Genomic DNA, 2480 nt, shown 5'->3' on the forward strand with positions numbered 1-2480 from the left:
ATATATATATATATATATATATATATATATATATATATAAATATATATATATATATGGAGAGAGAGAGGGGGGGAACAGAATTTTCTAAATTCTACTGCATTCACAACAGCATCAAATTGTAAGCAGTAGTAGTAGCATTATTGTATTATAAAGAGGTAGGTGTTATTCACCACCACGACCCTGTTATCTTCTTTCTATCTCGCTGCCTTCCCCCCCCCCACCTAATTTCTGCTGAAAGAGGAGTAGTAGTACTACCGCTGCTGCTAATACAACTACCTCTATAACTATTATTACGAGCAGTACTAAAACTACCAATGTTGCTGAGAGGAACAGAAAGAGGTATTAATGGAATGAAGTAACAGTAGTAGTAGTAAAATTAATAATAATCATTGGTGTGGGTGCTGGCGGCGGTGAGAAAAGCAAGAGTAAGAGCATGAGGAAGAGGAGGTGTAGGAGTAAAAGTAATAATTAGAGTAGGAGTAAGGAAATAAGTGGAGGGGTAACAGTTAAAGAGGGAGGGGTGTCGAACAAAAAAAAAACCCGGGAGGAGTAAGTGGTAGAACAACATCGAGCAGCAGCAGGAGCAACAGCAGTAAATATAGTGGTAGTAGTAGTAGCAGGAGCAGCAAAGAGACAGTAGTAAGAGGAATTGCCCTACGACGTAAAGGGAGGAAAGAACACCTCCTCACCTTTCCACCCGAGAGTAGGAGGAAAATCAACATCAAGCATCAGCAGGAGCACTAGGAGAAGGAGAGCCGTGGTAGCAGCACTAAAAGAAGAACAAGAATAAGGAGTGATAGTAGTAATAGTAAGAGGAGGCGAAGAGCCAAGTGATGATGACACATGTCAACACCACCACCATCACCATCACCAACACTAGGAACAGTACGAGCAGCACCACCACCTCTGCCATCGCCGCCGCTATCTTCATTACCACCAGCTCCACCACACTGATGCCATCGTGGAACCAGGTCATTCTATTTAAACCATTTCAATGACTTTCTCAACATGTTTTTTATCATCAAGTCTTTGTTACTCTGTGGATTAATTTGTTTCGGAAGTAAGTACATCATTTCTTTTCAACGGTCCAATACTTTCCACCCCACCTCCGCACCATTTTTGTAATAGTTCTTTGGCATGCATGCCTCTATGTATGTGATGTGTGCACGTATTGTGTATGTATGTGTGTGTGTATGTATATATCTGTATGGAAGTTATGTATGTTAATATGTATGCCTTTTCATGTACATGTTTGCTTTGTGTTGGTTGTAAAGATTTATATAGATATGTCTGTGTATGTATATATGAGCGAAAGTGCTGTGTGTGTGTGTGTTTGTATATATATGTATATACAAATTTATATAGTTTTACGTGTTTACTAAAATTTAAGTGTGGTTGATTTTCTTTCATCTTAACTATGCTGACTGAAAACTGTGTCAGCAAATGTATATATATATTATATATTTGCAAACTTATATATATATATATACATATACACACCTTAATGGACAATGTACCTAATATACTTTTTTGTTGATGATTAGTAACAAATTATAAATATACACACATACTATATATATATATATAGAATGTATATGTGTATATTATGATTTGTGTGTGTGCATAATGTATATGTTATGGATTTACATGCAGAAACATTAAGGTGCTCATTGCATGCTTCTAAAGGAGGGGGAGTGTCTCTTATTACATGTATAAGTAACTAGATCAGTCAATCCATAACACAAATTTATATATATATATATATATATATATATATTTCTATACTGCATATAGTATATGGATGGGCGGCATGAATGATTGTTATAGGTGTGTGGGTGTATATATGTGTGTGTATAAACATGATCATGTATATAAAATGTTTACATGTAATATAAACAATCATATATATATACATAAACATATATATAAACATCTTATGATATACATAAACATATATATATAAACATCTTACATGTACATAAACGTAGATAAACATCTTATATATACATAAACATCGTATATATATAAACATATATATACATAAACATCATACACACACACACACACACACACACACATATATAAACACACACACACACATATATAAACATCACACATAAATATAAGTAAATATATATATATATATATATATATATATATACATACATCTTATAAATATCATATATATATATATAAACACGCATACATTTATATAAACACATTTTATATTTATATATATATACACATCACACATATATATAAACATCTTATATATATTATATATATGTCTCATTTATATTATATATAAGCACCTTATATATTATATGTATATGCATCTTTATATATATAGATATGTATAAGCATATTCTTATATATAACGGGTATACATATTAACATACATAACTTCCATACAGATATGTATACAAACATGATCATATATGAGTATTAACTTAACACACACACACACACACACACACAC

General features: G+C 32.2%; 1 protein-coding gene across 2 annotated transcripts in view; it reads left to right on the top strand.

Annotated features, from left to right (window-relative positions):
• Nucleotides 1-670: 670 nt before the first annotated feature.
• The window catches only part of LOC106868971 (activin receptor type-2B), a 55544-nt gene continuing 53734 nt past the window's right edge, over nt 671-2480 (top strand). The window contains exon 1 of one of the 2 annotated variants that reach the window (XM_052973922.1): nt 671-1061. In XM_052973922.1, coding sequence (XP_052829882.1) covers nt 1010-1061 — 52 coding nt within the window. In that variant the 5' untranslated portion in view covers nt 671-1009. The remainder of the gene's footprint in view (nt 1062-2480) is intronic. The other variant, XM_052973923.1, reaches the window with a different exon arrangement.

The sequence above is a fragment of the Octopus bimaculoides genome, chromosome 17 (genome assembly GCF_001194135.2).
Source record: "Octopus bimaculoides isolate UCB-OBI-ISO-001 chromosome 17, ASM119413v2, whole genome shotgun sequence".
NCBI classification, from domain to species: Eukaryota; Metazoa; Mollusca; class Cephalopoda; order Octopoda; family Octopodidae; genus Octopus; species Octopus bimaculoides.